Source organism: Mobula hypostoma, chromosome 19, assembly GCF_963921235.1.
Source record: "Mobula hypostoma chromosome 19, sMobHyp1.1, whole genome shotgun sequence".
Lineage (NCBI taxonomy): Eukaryota > Metazoa > Chordata > Chondrichthyes > Myliobatiformes > Myliobatidae > Mobula > Mobula hypostoma.
The window spans coordinates 13,859,327-13,875,390 of NC_086115.1; the positions used below are offsets into that span (position 1 = coordinate 13,859,327).

Here is a 16,064-nt window from a genome sequence, read left to right on the forward strand (position 1 = left end):
TGGTGTGGGAAGTCTCGTCAGCAAAATGTGACAGGGCTGGAGAAACGAGGAGACTGGAATGGTGTCCTCAAGGGAAGCAAGAGGAAGAGTAGTTGGAAGTAGCTGCCAGCCTATGAGCCTGTGTTTGATGTTGTTTGCCAACCTATTACCTGATGAGGACAATATGTCTATCTGGATGGAAGGTGGACCTGTCCACTGTGGTAGAGAGTGAAGCACTTGGACAGGTTTGTGGGATGGCAGGGTTTGGGGCAATATGGGCTGAACGTAGAAAGTTGAGACTAGCTGGGTGGGTTCCAGGTCAACATGGAATGGTTGGGCTGAAATAACATGTTTCCGTGCTATGAGAAGTCAAGAGCCAGTAATGGACCATGTGAAAATTTAGAATGAAAGCCAGCGAGAGCAAAGACGAAGGCGCTTTCTGTACAAGACCAGAAAGTAGCGCCAATGCAACCATAGAAGAGAAAGGAGTGTGTGTTGTGTGTGCGTATAGCATTGCTATGAGAACTGTTCCATGTAAGTGTCATAAAGGGATAGTTGGGACCAAAGTGAGTTTCCGGTGCTGGTCCTGAGTGGAGAATTTTTGTGTTTCAGTAAGTTCAAATTGAAGTGATTGAATGTTGGCTCAATCTGCTGATGCAGTTAGAATCAGGTTTATTATCTCTGACTTGTGTGACATGAAACTTGTTGTTTTGCAGCTGCAGTACAACACAGACATAAAATTAGTATAAATTACAAAAATAATGCAAAATATGCAATAATGAGGTTTGTAGACCTTTCAGAAACTTGCCAGAGGGGAAGAAGCTATTCCTGAATTGCTGAGTGTGGGTCTTCAGGCTCCTGGACCTTCTCCCTGATGAGAAGGGGCATATCCCAACTGATGACTTTCCTTGTAAGGAGACCCCTTCATGCTGGCAATCAGCCTGTTGAAAATGAAAATGTACCCCAATGCACAGGGGTAGTTCTTGTGGTGTGCACCATGGCACTCCTGAGGAATTTTGTGGATGGAGCTTTTTTTTTTGTCTAACACATTCTGAGACAGGAGTTGTGTTCTGCTGTCCAGTCACACAGGCTGCTCTGTCTGAGTACAGGGTTCAAGTTCAAGTTTATGGCCATGCACCCGTACACATGTACGCATCTAAATGAAAGTGTTCCTCTGGGACCATGGTGTAAAACTTGGTGCATATATTACATACAGCACATTAAATAATATTAACACTATAGTATTAACAGATAAAGTATTCTGTAGATGTACAAGTTGACGAAGTGCATAAACTACATTTAGTTAAATATAGAACAGTATTGCTGCTATAGGGGCTAACATAAATAATGTGTACTGGGTGTGCGGGAGTCTTTCAGCATGAGGGAGGAAGCTGGTGTTCTTCTACTGTGGAACCTTCTGCCTGACAGTAGAAGTCAAAGAGATTGTGGAATGGATGGGAGGGGTCTTTGATGCTGAGGACTCTGCAGAGACAGTGTTTCTGGTACATGTCCTGGATAGGGTGGGTGGGGAGGTGGTGTGAATTGACCTGAGATGATTTCTCCCAGTAATCCTCACAATTCATCTCAGGGTCTTGCAGTCAGATGCCCTGCAGTTCACACACTTGTGGAATTTATGCTGTTGTGAATATTGGTTTCATTTTCTCCTTTGTAGCTGGTTGGTTCATCCTGCTCGCCATGGTTATCTCTACCCCTGCTGTACTCGGATATCTGCAGGACTGTTGCCAGGAACAACTCACCGAGCAAGCCCTTGCACAGCGGAAGAGTCATAGTGTCCGAAGAGAGGATCTTCAGAAAGTTAAAATCACCAGGCAGGAAGCTCTGGTGGAAATCAAAACTTTGTAAGTTTACTTCTTGGTGAGCATCTGTGGAGAGAGACAGGAGGTTACTGTTTCAGGTTGAAGAACTGGGACAGTTATAACAAAGCACCTTCCACCTGAAATAGTGACCATATTTTTCTTTCTGTGGTTGCTGCCTGACCTGCGGTGTGTTTCTAATGTGTTCTGTTTCTATTCTCTGAGATTTTTAACCTTTTCCTGCCAGAGCAAATGGAGCCATAGTTTAACCTCTCATCAAAAGGTATTCCTTCTCATGGATGAGGTATCATACATACTGACCATCCTCTGTGTGGAAAGAGTTGCCCTCAGGTCCCTTTTAAATCTTCCCCCTCTCACCCTATGAAACTAACACCCATAGAAGTTGCTGGTGAACGCAGCAGGCCAGGCAGCATCTCTAGGAAGAGGTACAGTCGATGTTTCGGGCCGAGACCCTTCGTCAGGACTAACTGAAAGAAGAGCTAGTAAGAGATTTGAAAGTGGGAGGGGGAGGGGGAGATCTGAAATGATAGGAGAAGACAGGAAGGGGAGGGATGGAGCCAAGAGCTGGACAGGTGATAGGCAAAAGGGATATGAGAGGATCATGGGACAGGAGGCCTAGGGAGAAAGAAGAGGGAGGGGGAAAAAAGACCAGAGGATGGGCAAGGGGTATAGTGAGAGGGACAGAGGGAGTTCCTGTCTTCTCCTAAGATTTCGGATCTCCCCCTCCCCCTCCCCCTCCCACTTTTGAATCTCTTACTAGCTCTTCTTTCAGTTAGTCCTGACGAAGGGTCTCGGCCCGAAACGTCGACTGTACCTCTTCCTAGAGATGCTGCCTGGCCTGCTGCGTTCACCAGCAACTTTGATGTGTGTTGCTTGAAATTCCAGCATCTGCAGATTTGCTCGTGTTTACCCTATGAAATTAGTTTGGTTTCCCCTACCCCGGGGAAAAGATTCCAGGTCCACTTGCTATTGTAAACATGCCTTTGTTGTTCAATTAATCATTGAACAGAGCTTAAGAACTTCTTTAGAATATTATAATTTTCCACTAATTCTTTACGACACTTGTCATATCAGAATCAGGTTTATTATCAATAGCGTATGTTGTGAAGATTAGTGTTTTGTGGCAGTGGTACAGTGCAATACATAGTACTAAAATTATAATAATGAAATTATATGTAATATAAATAAGTAGTACAAAAATAGGTCATTTTCATGGACCATTCAGAGTTCTGATGGTGAAGGGGAAGAAGCTATTATTGAAATGTTGGCCGTGGGTCTCCAGTCTCCTGTGCAGATGGCAGTAATGTCTTGTGACCCCATTGTTCAATTTGCTGTCTCTTTCTGGCACATCTATGAGGCAGTAATTGGCAGATGAAGTTGAGTTTATTGTCAAATGTTCGCACAAGTGCAATGAAAAACATATTTACAGCAGTATCACAGGCACACAGCATCATATAAACAACATTCACAAGAAAAACAAATTAAGCATTAATTGTATGCAATATTTACAAGTTAGAATAAAAACAGAATCAATTTTAGTGCGACGTGGTGTTAGAGTTGCTAAACTGTAGTGATTAGGGTTGTGCAGTTTGGTTTAAGAACCAAATGGTTGAGGGGAAGTCACTGTTCTTGAACCTGGTGGTGTGAGACTTCAGGCTTCTGTAGCTCCTGCCTGGTGGTAGCCGTGAAAGTGTGGCATTACTCAGGTGGTGGAGATCTTTGATAATAGGTATTAGACCATAAGACTACGTAGGAGCAAAGTTAGGTCATTCAGCTCAATTCCCACAAAAAAGTGAAGAGATACAGCCCAGTCCATCACAGGCTAAGCCCTCCCTACCATTGAGCTCATCTACAAAAAACGTTGCCACAAAAAACAGCGTCCATTATCAAGGACCCCAACCAACCAGGCCATGCTGTCTTCTCACTGCTGCCATTGGGAAGGAGGTACAGGAGCTGCACCACCTGGTTCAGAAACAGTTATTTCCCTTTAACCCTTGTGCTCCTGAACAGGAGTGGATAACCTCATTTACCACAACTCTGAACTGACTCCACAACCATTGTGCTAATTTTCAGTGACTAATTCGCGTTCTCAGTATTTATTTATTTTTGTGTTTAAAAATTGTCTTTGGCACATTGGTTTTTTGTCAGTCTTTGTGTAAAGTTTTTCATTCATTCTATTGTATTTCTTTGTTCTACTGTGAATGCCCATAAAGAAAATGAATTTCAGAAAAGTATGTGGTGACACATCTATACTTTGATAATATATTTACTTTGAGCTTTGAGTTCCCTCTACATTTCAATTTTCTTTCGGTTTACAGTATCTTGAGTCTCTTTTGTCCCTGATTCACACTGTTTTGTTAATACAGGTGTTTTTTTTGTGTGTGTGTGTTTGTTCCCTCTCTCAGCTTAATTCATCTGGACGATTTGCTGAACAAGACTTGCATCAGTTGTGAAGCTGCGTACCGTGTCCTGTACTGGGAAGATCACACTGTGTCTGTCCTGTAAGTCAATGGTGCGCGTACAAGTTTGGTTTGGAGGGTGGGTGAGCTTGCTGTGAATTTCTTAACCCTTGACCGAGACGACAATTTAAACTGTAAATAATTATACAACACAGAATTGTACAGCATTGGACAGGCCATTTAGTACATGATGTCATGCTGATCTTGCTGCAAATTTATACTAAATCTGATCCGTTCCAATGTATCATCCATATCCCTTCATTCTTTTCATATTCGTGTGTAAATCCACAATCCTCTGAAACTCCCACCAGATTGCTTGCTTTCACTATTATGTGGGGAATAAAGAAATTTGCCTTCACATCACCTTTTAAACTCTCCCACTATTCTCCCTCCACACCCCCCCCCAACCTTAAATCATGTCCTCTGGCATTGGACATTTGTACACTGTGGGAACAGATTCCGATTGCCTACCCTATTTAAACCTCTGTCTGTTCTCCCCTTAACGTCCGGCCCTCTAGAGAAGGTAAGCCAAGTTTATCCAACCTCTCCTTGCAGGTCAGTCCCTCTAATCCAGTCAGCATCCTGATGAACTTCTTCTGCACCCTCTTTTCAGTTCTAATACATTATATTCCATCTCCAAGAATGTGTTATAAGATTTTCCCGATCCTCTCCTATTCCATCCGTGCTCTTGGTACTGCTGGACTTGACTGTTGAACACCTTGGTCACTGGTGCTTGCCTTCCACCTACAAAACTATAGCTCATCCAAAACTTGGTGGTTTTAGTTTCGCACGACCACCCTGTGCCCTGACCCACACCGGTTATATGACTTGGCACTGTCATCAGTGTCACAACAGCTGACTATCAAGGCAAACGTTCAAACATCTAGAGTTGAATTTTGAACTTGAAATGAAGAAGCTGCTGTCTGTGTGGAGTTCGTATGTTCTCCCTGCAACAGCTCTGGTTTCCTACCGCATGCCAGATATTTGTAGGTTGGTGGGTTAACTGGTTGTTGTAAATTGTGCGGGAGGTGGGGCTAGATGATGGGAAGGTTCAGAGAATAGAATGGCATTTAAGTAAGAATAGTGCATGGACTCTGTGGACTAGTGGATGCCTGCGATGCTGTTTGGCTTATGTGACTGGGGAACTTAGAGGCCCAAAGAGTGAGTGAGTGTGTGTGGTCTGCCCCCCAGCATATGCTCACGTGTATTGATTGTTCATGCAAACAACACAATTCACTGTATGTTTCAATGTACATGTGATAAATAAATTTGAGTCTACAATCTTTGTTGCATCAATAAAAATGGGTGTGGATTGATGGGAACATGTCAATTGGCCAACAATGAGGGCATGATCTATTGCCTTCAGAATGTGTGGTGACGTTTTGTGGGCTGCCTGCATCACATCCTTGGGTTGTGTCGGTTGTTAACACAAACAATGCATTTCACTGTATGTTTTGATGTACATGTGATAGATAAATAAATGTATCCGGATCATGACCAAGAACCATGAGTTGATGCAGGGAGCTGACCTGAAATGTCGCTAGCTCCTGCCCCCCCCCCCCCCGACCACAGGTGTCACTTCACCCTAGTGAGTTCCTCCAGCAGGATGTGTGCTGCTCCAGATTCCAGCATCCGCAGTCTCTTGTGATCCCCTGCATTGAAGCTAACTTAGACCATAAGACGTAGGAAAATAATTAGGTTATTTGGCCCATCAAGTCTGCTCTGCCATTCCATCATGGCTGATTTATTTGTCCCCTCGATGCCATTCTCCTTCCTTCTCCCTGTAACCTTTGACACCCTTAATAATTAAGAACTTTTCAGTCTTTGCTTTAAGCATATATTTATTAGATTTTTTTTTCAACATACACCAAATCTCTTGGCTTCCTCACAGCCGTCTGTGGCAATGAATTCCACAGATACACCACCCTGTGTTAAATAAATTCTTTCTCATCTCTGTTCCAAAGGGTCCTATTCTGAGACTGTCCCCTCTGGTCCTAAACTTCCCCCCATTATAGTAAATGTCCCCTCTCTATTTAGGCCTTTCAGTATTTGATAGGTTACAAAGAGGCAACCCCCCCCCCTTTCATTCTTCCCTACGTTGATAACGGTTGCTGAGTTCTGGGGCTGGAGTCACTTGGATACTGAAGTTCTTTCTCTCATGTTGTGTTGTAGGTTTTACGGAACCTTGTTGGGTATACTCTCTCTTCTGTACTTACTCCCCCTCTGCTGGGTCCTGACCCTGTTAAACAATGCGATATTTCTGGGCAATGCTAACTTCTACCACGGTAAGTGTATGGGAGTGGGGATGGGTGTGTCACTTGGATTGTGAGAGTGGGCTGAATTCAGGGGTGTGAGTGAAAGATCTGGTTTTGTGTGCAGCATCGGTGTGATAAGGGTTCTAACAATGGCATACATTGTGTTGCTGCCTCTGGGTTCCAATACCAGTTTGATCCTGTCTCTAGATCAGCAGTCTTGGCCTCTGGGGGTCATGGCCCTTCGGCCCAACTGGTCTGTGCCGGCCATGATGACCATCCAAATTGGTTCCATATCCCTCTAAACATTTCTTATCCCTGTACAGTACCTGTCTACCGAGCAAATGTATAGCAGTGCTTGTCTTGTGGTTTAATGACTGTGATCCTCAGCATCTAATGTTCTATGGATGTAACGACGATGCTGTCTTGAACGGGTGCTTCAGTGTTTGCCATCGTTGCTTTTGGATTAGGCTAGAATGGTACAGCACAGTCTGGGCCTTTCTGCCCAGAAATTGTGCCCACCTTTTAATCTACACAGCCTATAATTCTCAATTTTTCTTACATCCATGTTCATATTATAAATTTCATAATTTAACTTGTCTTGGTCCTTGCTCCTTATTGTCTGTCTGTATTGCTCTTTCTTTATTCTACATTCTGCTATACTGTCTTGATGTACTTGTGTTTTGAAATAATCTGTGTGGATGGCATGTAAAATCAAGTTTTTCACTGCATCTTGGTGTATGTGACTGTGATTGATTGATTGGTTTGGTTGTCTGTTGTATCTGATGATGACACAGTTAGATTTGTGCAGTTCTTCTGTTGTGCATTCATGGTTCCAGCTGAGCGAGTGACCTGGACATCCACAATAAGGACGTAGAAACATAGAAAACCTACAGCACAATACAGGCCCTTTGGCCTACAAAGCTGTGCCGAACATGTCCTTACCTTAGAAATTACCTAGGGTTACCCACAGCCCTCTATTTTTCTAAGCTCCATGTACCTATCTAGGACTCTCTTAAAAGACCCTATTGTGTCTGCCTTCACCACCATTGCTGGCAACCCACTCCACGCACTCACCACTCTCTGTAAAAAAGAAAAACAAAAAAAAAAACAACTTACCCCTGGCATCTCCTCTGTACCTACTTCCAAGCACCTTAAAACTGTGCCCTCTTTCGCTAGCCATTTCAACCCTGGGAAAAAGCCTCTGACTATCCACACGATCAATGCCTCTCATCATCTTATACACCTCTATCAGGTCACCTCTCATCCTCTGTTGCTCCAAGGAAAAAAAGGCCGAGTTCACTCAACCTATTCTCATAAGGCATGCTCCCCAATCCAGGCAACATCCTTGTAAATCTCCTCTGCACCCTTTCTGTGGTTTCCACATCCTTCCTGTAGTGTGGTGACCAGAACTGAGCACAGTACTCTAAGTGGGGTCTGACCGGAGTCCTATATAGCTGCAACATTACCTCTCGGCTCCTAAACTCAATCCCATGATTGATGAAGGCCAATGCACCGTATGCTTTCTTAACCACAGAGTCAACCTATGCAGCAGCTTTGAGTGTCCTATGGACTCGGACCCCAAGATCCCTCTGATCCTCCAGACTGCCAAGAGTCTTACCATTAATACTATATTCTGCCATCATATTTGACCTACCAAAATGAACCACCTCACACTTATCTGGGTTGAACTCCATCTGCCACTTCTCAGCCCAGTTTTGCATCCTCTCGATATCCCGCTGTAACCTCTGACAGTTCACAACAAAATTGAAGGACTTTCCTTTCAAACAGAGATGAGGAGGAATTTCTTTATTCAGAAGGTGGTGAATCTAGAATCCATTGCCACCGACGGCTATGAAGGCCAAGTTATTAGGTATACAGTGCCTTGGAAAAAGTATTCAACCCCAAACCTTTCGTTCACGTATGAGTATTACATCCAGGGATTTTGATCTGTATAACCAAGAATTTTTTGAATTGTGATTCACGTGATGCTTATTTTCACAGTATAGACCAAAAAACAAGGGAAATTGTGAAGTATGAAAAAATAAACATTCAAAACCTGAAATGTCATAAGTTCAAAAGTATTCATTCCCTCTCCCCCTTTGCTCAGTACTTGGTTAAGCTACCTCTTGAAGCTTTTTACAGCCAGTAGTCTTTTTGGGTAAGTCTCAATTAGCTTTGCACAATGTGATGGAGCAAGATTTGTCCATTCCTCTTTGCCAAATTGCCAGAGCTGCACCTGGTTAGTTGGTGAGTGGCAATGGATAGCAATCTTGAAGTCTTGCCAGAGATGTTCGAATGGGTTAAGGTCAGGACTCTGAATGGGCCACTCAAGGCCATAAATTTTCTTCATTTGAAGCCACTCCAGTGTTGCTTTGGCAGGGTGCTTTGGGTCATTGCCTTGCTGAAAGATAGACTTCCTCCCCTGTTAAGCTTTCTGGCAGAGGCTAGCAGGTTTTAATCCAGGATCTGTCTGTATTCATCTTTCCATCAATGCTGACCAAATTTCCAGTGCCTACTGCTGCAAAGCACCCCAATAGCATGATGCTACCTCCATCATATTTTACAGTGAGGATGGGGTTACCTGGCTGATGAGCAATATTTGATTTACGCCACATGTACCACTTAGTATTGAGGCCAAGAGGTTCCATTTTAGTCTCATCTGACCACAAGACCTTCTTCCACATTTTTACAGTACCTTCTATGTGATGCTTTGCAAAGCCTTTACAGGCAAACCGTGACTTCTTTCTTGCTACTCTTCTATAAATACCCATTTTGTGCAACGCCTTAGAGATTGTGGAGCCATGAACTCCATCTCCAGTTGCAGCCACTGACTTCTGCAGCTCAGTCAGAGTGACTGTTGCTGTCATAGTAGCCTCTCTTACAGGTACCATTCTTCTCAGGTAACTATCGTTTGCGTTCCGTCTGGCCGATATATGCTGCTCCACATTCACAGGGAATCCTGTAAATGCCAGACGTCCTGAGTCTCAGATCATCTTTGACCCATATAAGCTGTGATTTGAGCTTCCTTATGTGTTTGTGACTGGTACTAATAGTATATATCGGCCAGACGGGACGCACAGTAGAAACTCGCATCAAGGAGCACGGGAGGTGTATCCATTTGGGTTACCCGGAGAAATTGGTGGTAGCAGAACATTGCATTCGCAACGGCCATAGGATTGACTTCGACGGCACAAAACTATTGTGCTGCACCAATGGCTTTTGGAACTGCCTAGTTAAGGAAGCCATTGAAGTAAAAATAGAGGAAAATAATTTTAACAAAGACGAAGGTCTCGCTGTATGTAAGAACTGGAATGAGATTGTAAACGAGATTGTAAATGGAAAACTGATTGGATGTCGGATGGACGGAGGTAAAATCAGGAGTGATGGGTGACGGCGGTGTAAATAACACCAGACTGGACATGCCCAGGCATCAGTCCTGATGAAGATAGCAGAATTCGTCATTGAAACGTCGGTTTAAAATTGACATCTGTAGCCAGCTGGAAGCCTGAAAAGAATTTAAACTGATACCAGTTACCACCTTGCACTGCTGTGGCATCCTGTTCTCGGTATGGAAACCAGAACAGTGCAGGAGAGGCCGCACTAAAGCTCTTTATAATCTCATAAGGGAGGCCAATATATCATTAAAGTTGTTGATCTCTGACTTTTCTGATTGCTTGACATTCTTGCTACTGCGTCTCTGAACTAACATATCTATATCCCTTCACAATAACCATTACGTGATTCTGGCATGTTAAAATATATAGCTTTCCAATTTTTTGATGATATGTGACGACTGTGCAACTGGATTGCACCAATCTGAAGTTCCCTAGATCCTGAAACACATTTTGGGTGCAGTTCTGTTTCCTGCCTGATGGTGGCGTCACCAAACCATATCAAATCTGTTTATCTCTGAAGGGTGGGAAGGATGCTGAAAATCTGAAATAAAAATGCAATGGGGGAGTGGGAAAAGTCAGAAAATGAAACATTTTTAAGTTGTGCAGCAAAAGTGGGCAGGTGCAGAGCAGCGGAGGAGGAGAGCAACAGACAATGAGTGACATTTTGAGATAGTTTGGTTGAGAGTGGGATGTCAGTTGGCAAGTGTCGAGGGTTTGTTAGAGAGATTTAGCGTCGGATTGTCAGGATTACCGGAAGAGGTGAGGGAAGATATTTGAGCAAAAAGATGGGAATAGTTGATCATCTGAAATGAATGCATTCATTGAGTCCAAGGCTGTAATATATAATGTAGAACTACACAGCACAGAGGCAGGCCTTCCAGCCTGCTCAAAGTCCAAATCAAAGTACACACATGTCACAGTATACAACTCTGAGATTCATTTTCTTGTAGGCAATCACAGTAAATACAAGAAACGCAATAGAATCAATGAAAAACTGAACCCAAGAGAACTGACAAACAACAAATGTGCAAAATAAAAGCCAAACTCTCCAAATACTGTACAAAAAGGAAAGAAAACAAATAAGCAATAAAAACTGAGCAATTGCGATGAATTGACTTTATTTCTTACATCTTTCACATACTCGAGGAAGAAAAATTTTTACGTTATGTCTCCATTTGAATGTGCAATTTATAGCAATTTGTAATAGTATGTACTGTAAGATATACAATAGAAGAGTCAATATAGATTAGAAATACAATTGTGTCCTTGAAAGTGCGTACATAGATTGTGGAACCATTTCAGTGTTGGCGTGAGTGAAGTTATCCCCTCTGTTTCAAGAGCCTGATGTTTGATAGGTAATAACTGTTCCTATACCAGCTGTTTGGTTTTTGAGGCTCTTGAACCAACATCCTGATGGCAGCAGTGAGAAGAGAGTAATGCAGACTATATTGTCAATTTAAACTGCACATTTATCTGCACATGGTCCGTATAACTCCATACCCTGCCTGTGCGTGAATCTGTCTAAATGCCTTTTAAACCCTATTGTATACGCTTCCACCACTTCCCCTGGCAGGGCATTCCAGGCACCTACCAATTTGTGCATATTTATATAAAAAAAGCAAACTTGCTTATAATTTTTGGATGTATTTAATTACAATGCTCTGAAGGTGTGTTCACAGTCGTGAGGTTTTTTTGAGTATTTTCCAACCTGCGGAGAAAATTGACTCATGGACTTTGGACCCGTGGATAACCCGGGGACTTCCTGCAATATTCTAAAACCAATTGCTGTGTCTGAGAGTGGGAAGGGGGCAGGGTGAGGGGAATCATGGCTGGGCAAAGCGGAAGGGAGAGAGAAGGGAGCGGGAAGCACCAGAGAGGCATTCTGTAATGATCAAGAAAACAATTATCTGGAATCATATGAGTTTGCCTGGTGTCTCAGGGCTGGGTGTTTCTGCACCTGCTTTAAACCCCACCCCCACCCCCAAAACAGGCTCCACCCTCACCATTTCCAACATCCTTTACTCCCACAAGATCTACCAATACTCTCTGCTCCGCAAATGTAGTGCGGTGCAAAAGTCTTAGGCAGCCTTGCCCTATATATGTATAAATGTATATGTATCTAAGTATAGGTGTGTGTGTGTGTATGTGTGTGTGTGTGTATGTATGTATATATACTTGTGTATATTGCATTGTACTGTACAAGTGACAAAAAACTAATATTTATTCCAGTGCTGAGCTGGGTTATAAGGATGCATGCTCCACACAGCGGGTTTGATAGGCTGAGGAAGTCGACATTGACATGTACACCTCGTAGTGGAGGAGAGCATTCTCAGCAGAGTCTGCAGGGAGCAGTGTGCTGCTGGGGCACTGGACTGCCAGAAGTATTGCTTTTCCTGTGGGAAAGAAGGAAGTGGGAATTCCAACGATGTGCCAGCATCTGCAAGGAGTCCAGAGTGAACGTTCCACATATAGAGATTCTCCAGAAAAAGCAGCCAAAGCCTCCACTGTAGTGGCTACCTGTAGAATCATTGTCTGCTCTTCACTAGGGTCCTGTCTGCTATGATTCCTCAGCCGTGGTTCCATACCCTTTGGCCAACTAAATGCAGTAAGAGTTTCAACCCTCTATCAGGGTATCTTGGTGGTAGAGGCAGTGGTGGTAGGCATTAGTAGGGCAAAAGGGAAGGAGTTCCAAATTACACTAGAGTGAACCATAAGGAACATGAACTGGATTAAGCTATCTGGCCCAGTGAGCTTGCTTCGCCTAAGAAAGATCATGGCTCATCTAGCCGAAGATTTCACCTCCCTTCACATCCATAACATCTCTCTTTGGCATGTTAGCCATGTCTTCCACACTGAAGGCCAACATGAAATGGTCATTCAAGGCCTCAGTCATTTCCACATTACTCAGTATTAAATCCCCTTCTCATCTTTAAAAGGACCTTTGTTTACTTTAGTCACTCTTTTCCACTTTATATAATTATTTTTAAAAACTTTTACTATCTGTTCTTGTATATTGTGCAGGTTTACTTTCATTATCTGTCTTCCTTTTCTTGTGTTTTAAATATCAAATGGTTCACATTTTGATATGTTCAAGATGAATGTTTGCTTTTAATTTTGTGGGTTTAGCTTGGGTGGGATGATTTGAAATGATCTGGGATAGATAAATTGTGCCTTTTTCAGGCTATGTCCATACTAGACTAGATAATTTTGAAAACACTGGTTTCGTGTAAAAATGACAGACATCCACACTAGGCGTTTTTGAAAATACCTCCGTCCACATTAAAACGGGTATTTGGGTGAATCGCCTCCTACTGGGCATGCGCAGGACACACAGAAAACAAGCGAAGAGGAAACGGTGCGCGTTTGTCTAGTTACAGACTAGAAAAACTTCAAAGGAAATTGCCAAATGAAAGACTTGGTGTGCGTTTGTCCAGAAACATTTCCTACAGCCACAGTCTCTTCACCGATGAAAGGGGCGACAGCTACAACTAAATGCAATAAGGCTTGTTACTGGGCAAAAGTGAAATTTGCTGTTACCTCATTTGTTTGCCTTTACTTTTGCCATATCTTTGTGTATTATTTTGCTGTATTTAACATGTGCAATAAAATGATTTACTGGGCAAAAGTGACAATTGCAGATATTGAATGTTTGCACAAGCAATACATTAATAAAGCACCTTGTTAAATGTATAAAACATGTCTGCATCAGTGTTATCTTGTATTTCCGTACAATGTTACCTTAGGCTGTTACACATCTACTGTCAGATATCGTTGCGGTGTTGGAGGTTGCGATCAAGAAAACAATGAAATGCGGTGCTGCCACCACCATTTGTTCCGGCACGCCATGATAACGGTTTTAAAAATAGCCGGTTACCCCGTACACACTACGCCGGATAGTAGGCGTTTTCAGATTTATTCACTCTGGAGAGCGTTTCTGAAAAGCTCCGATTTCGGGGGCGGAAAACGCAGTTTCAATGTGGACGGAGGGTCAAAACGAAGAGAGAAAGCTTTGGTTACGGATTTATCTGGTCTAGTGTGGACATATCCTCAGTCTGCATTGAGAGAGCAGTTTGCTGAATTGCAGCCTTAATCTGAGTCTGAATTATACATGAATTCTTTGTTTTTTTTTGGTTCTAAAGTTCCAGGGTTATTTGGTGAATTCCCTGGGTGTACCACTACCACTAATTCCAGTCTTTTCAGCAGAGAAAACCTCTGTTTGTAATTTGGAGTCCACTGACTCCTCCTCCCATCTTTCCAACCAAACCTCCTTTGCCCTTTTCCATCTCCCCTGTGAATGGAAGGGATTACCCAGATTTGCACCTAATAACCATGTCAAATGCAGTCATTTGTCCTGCATTACAGCGTGAAATTCATTCCAGTGAAGGGATGAGGGTGAATTTGCGGTATGCTATTACTTAAAATTGTATTAGAATTTTAGCTGTTGCCAGCCCTCTCTCCACCCTCACGGCCTAATTTGGTCTCCTGGTATCATCTGATGTTGGGTTTGCAAGCCCACGCTTTGAGCTGAGTTAACAGTGAAGATGTGAAGTTCATGTTTCCCCTTGCTGGTAGACTGTTTTCTAAATGAGGAGAGAATTCAGGAACCAGAGGTGCAAAAGGTCCTGGGATTCCTATTGCAGGATTCCATAAAGGTTAACTTGCAGGTGGAGTTAATAAAGAAGGAAAATGCAATGCTGGGATTCATTTCAAGGGGACTAGAACATAAAAGCATGATGTAGTGTTGAGGCTTTATAAGGCATTGGTCAGAATACCACAAATGGAATATTGTGAGCAGTTTTGGGTTGGTCCTGGAGAGAGTCCAGGAGAGGTTCACAAGAATGATCCCAGGAATGAAAGGCTTTTTGTAGGAGGATTGTTTGGAAGGATGAGGAGGGGGATCTCATTAAAATTTACTGAATATTGAAAAGCCTTGATAAAGTGGACGTGGAGAGAATGTTTCCATTAGTGGAAGAGTTTAGGATCCAAGGGTACGACCTCAGAATGAAGGGGCCTCCATTTAGAACTAAGATGAGGGGGAATTTCTTTAGCCAGAGGATGGTGACTCTGGAATTTGTTACCACAGAAGACTGGAGACCAAGACTTTGGGTGTAATCAAGGCAGAGATTAATGGATTAAGAGAATGGGGTTGGATAAAAATACATGATTGAATAGCAGAGCAGGCTTGATGGACCAAATGGCCTAATTCTGCTCTTATTCTGAGGTTATCTTGAATGAGGTTTTTGTAGTCTCAGAAACAAGGAGCTGGCCTGTTATTCAGCAAACTTGGGTAGAGATGGTTGGATTTTTAGCTGGGAAGGGAATGCAGAGAGTTGAGGATACTCAAGTGAGGCCAAGTTGAAAGATCAGCGCTGGTCTTTAATGATTCACACTAAATAGTCTGTTTCTTAGAAACCATAGAAACTACAGCACAGAAGCAGGCCTTTTGGCCCTTCTTGGCTGTGCCGAACCATTTTCTGCCTAGTCCCACTGACCTGCACATGGACCATATCCCTCCATACACCTCCCATCCATGTATTTGTCCAATTTATTCTTAAATGTTAAAAAAGAACCCGCATTTACCACCTCGTCTGGCAGCTCATTCCACACTCCCACCACTCTCTGTATGAAGAAGCCCCCCTCTAATGTTCCCTTTAAACTTTTCCCCCCTCACCCTAAACCCATGTCCTCTGGTTTTTTTCTCCCCTTGCCTCAGTGGAAAAAGCCTGCTTGCATTCACTCGATCTATACCCATCATAATTTTATATACCTCTATCAAATCTCCCCTCATTCTTCTACGCTCTAGGGAATAAAGTCCCAACCTATTCAACCTTTCTCTGTAACTGAGTTTCTTGTAAACCTTCTCTGCACTCTTTCAACCTTATTTATTTCCTTCCTGTAATTTGGTGACCAAAACTGAACACAATACTCCAGATTCGGCCTCACCAATGCCTTATACAACCTCATCATAACATTCCAGCTCTTATACTCAATACTTTGATTAATAAAGGCCAATGTACCAAAAGCTCTCTTTACGACCCTATCTACCTGTGACGCCACTTTTAGGGAATTTTGTATCTGTATTCCCAGATCCCTCTGTTCCACTGCACTCCTCAGTGCCTTACCATTAACCCTGTATGTTCT

The 16,064-nt window shown here is 42.9% G+C and overlaps 1 protein-coding gene across 3 annotated transcripts in view; it reads left to right on the forward strand.

Annotated features, from left to right (window-relative positions):
- The window catches only part of zfyve27 (zinc finger, FYVE domain containing 27), a 216,938-nt gene that overhangs the window by 11,523 nt on the left and 189,351 nt on the right, over positions 1-16,064 (forward strand). For 2 of the 3 annotated variants that reach the window (XM_063071388.1, XM_063071389.1), the window contains exons 3-5: positions 1,652-1,838; positions 4,220-4,315; positions 6,446-6,558. In XM_063071388.1, the coding sequence (XP_062927458.1) occupies positions 1,652-1,838; positions 4,220-4,315; positions 6,446-6,558 (396 nt within the window). Of the gene's footprint in view, positions 1-1,651; positions 1,839-4,219; positions 4,316-6,445; positions 6,559-12,152; positions 13,662-16,064 lie in introns of those variants that run through there. The other variant, XM_063071390.1, reaches the window with a different exon arrangement.